The sequence below is a fragment of the Talpa europaea genome (assembly GCF_964194135.1).
Source record: "Talpa europaea genome assembly, chromosome: 8".
NCBI lineage: Eukaryota > Metazoa > Chordata > Mammalia > Eulipotyphla > Talpidae > Talpa > Talpa europaea.
This window is the reverse complement of record NC_140075.1, coordinates 61,919,216-61,921,302: the sequence shown is the minus strand read 5'-3', so window position 1 is coordinate 61,921,302 and position 2,087 is coordinate 61,919,216. Positions and strand designations below refer to the sequence as shown.

At 48.2% G+C, this 2,087-nt stretch overlaps 1 protein-coding gene across 1 annotated transcript in view; it reads left to right on the top strand.

Moving 5' to 3' along the window:
• PRMT5 (protein arginine methyltransferase 5) overlaps positions 1-207 on the top strand; it is a gene marked incomplete at both ends in the record, with an annotated part of 4,027 nt that extends 3,820 nt beyond the window's left edge. Inside the window, one exon of the mRNA XM_084240243.1 lies at positions 29-207. Within this exon, the coding sequence (XP_084096369.1) occupies positions 29-207 (179 nt within the window). The remainder of the gene's footprint in view (positions 1-28) is intronic.
• Between the last annotated feature and the right edge of the window lie 1,880 nt (positions 208-2,087).

Sequence of the window (2,087 nt, the reverse complement as noted above, 5' to 3'; positions counted from 1 at the left end):
CCGCCTGAATGTTTCGGCGCCTGCGCAGATTGGGGAACGTGCGGGAAGACAGCGGGGCTGCCGCCATTTTGCGGGAACAAGAGCAGCTACGGCTGCGGTGCTGCCTTTACTGCGGAGACTGTGGACACAGCCATACTTCGCGTCACCTTACACGCCCAAAGGAGCGGAGAGAACTGGGAGCCCCCTGCGGGGACCCGGAACTGGTGAGAAATCCCAAAACCCCCGTCCACAGCGACGTCACTTCTGCGTGACGTTGCCGCGCGGCGCCTCCCCCTGACGTCACGGGCAGAAAATGGCGTCAGGAGCAGGATCGGGCAAACTTTTTGTTAAAACATCTTTTGTTTACAATTTGATCTGGAAGTGTTCACTACCTAAATGTAGCTCACTGACATGATTTTAACGCTCGCCATCCGCGTGACTTTGTCCTTTACAGATAAAGATCCCATGTCGAGGTTCCCACAGCCCCGAGGCTTTAGGGATGTTCTCATTGAGGAGGGAGCATGGACCCTCCGCGGTCTGAGAGAACACCTAGGATTGGCGTCAGGACTTAGTGCCACCACTCACATGAGAGGAATAGGGATTTCCGTCTCAGTTTTCAGTTTATGGAGATTCATGTACATTATGTTGACCTCTGTGAACTCTTCTCACTTTTCTTTTTTGACCACATATTCCGTGTTAATAGAGTGTATAGTGAGGCCACAATTTAGGTTTTAGCATTGGGACCCCGGCCCTCGCACAGATGGTGCCAAACTGTCACTTACGGGACCATATTATTTTTTTTAACAATTTATTTATGCATACAAGAACTGGGGTACAGGACAGAGGGGTGTGGGGGGGGAGTGTGAGGACTCACCAGAGACATCGAGTGGGGAACAGAACAGGCAGATTGACTGAAACACACTGCTGAGGGGAGCAGCAGGCGAGACAGGAGAGATCTGCTGTGCCACGTGGGTTGCTCTCTGGCCTGGGATCGAACTGGTGCTGCAGTGGCTGTGGATAGCTTCATAGTGCTGAGACTTAATCCAGTGCGGCACCAGGGATGCCCCCAGGACCATATTTTTAAAGGCTTATTACACAAAATGGGAAAGGCAGCCCTACAAAAAATGTTTTTGTTTTATGGTTCCTCTTCTTAATTTAGCTATTGTTGTGCCCACTGCGTTGACCAGACCCAGAAAATGGTGCTACCATCACCCCTGGTTTCTAGGGCTTAGTGAATTTTGCCTAAAGTAGTGGTTCTTTGCTCTTTTGCTCCCTCAGCAGTGGAGCTTGAGTGCTGACTTGGGTGTTGACTGCTAGGACATGGTCCAGGTACTGCCATGATTATGAGTCCCTAGTGCAGTTTTTGGAGCAAGGATGGAAGACAGCACGATGGTGTTTTAATGGATAAGATTGATTGGAATCTAACCCTAAGTTAGGACAGTAAAAAAGTTTTTTGACAACTACCAATTTAAAATGCATCTTGTTTGGGACTTTACTGCTTTTTAGAACATCTAGAAAATACCACTAAATCCAGTGAGATTTCCTGTTTCCAAATGTGATGGGGTTGTACATATCTGTTAAACACATTTCGTTCATTTGTTCCTTAGTCTGAATGAGAACTTTACTCCGAAGGTGATGGTTCCTTTCTCCACTTAGGTAAAAGTTTTTTGCATTTGTTGTTATACCTACCCTGTACTAGCAGTAGCACAGTATTTCTTGAACCAGAAATGTTCCATTTGAAGACAAAAAGGCAGATTGTCAAAAAATAAAAAAGGAGGGGCCCCCCGGGTGACGCAGCGGTTGAGCACTGGGTTGCGAAGCTGCCCGCAGCCTCTGCAGCGATGGTTTGATCCCCAGCTGCTCCCCGGCCACAGGAGGAGGGTCCCGCATGGCGCGCAGACCTCTCCTGCCGCCTGCTGCTGCCCTCAGCAGTGTACTTCGGTCCTTCTGCCTGCTCTGCGCCCCGCTCCGGCTCTGGTGAATTCTCTCACCCTTCCGTGCTTCTGACTGTACCCAGTGCTTGTATAAATAAATAAATAAATAAATAATAAATATTTTTTAAAAAATTAAAAAGGAACTTTCTGACACTTGGAAAATGTATATAGACT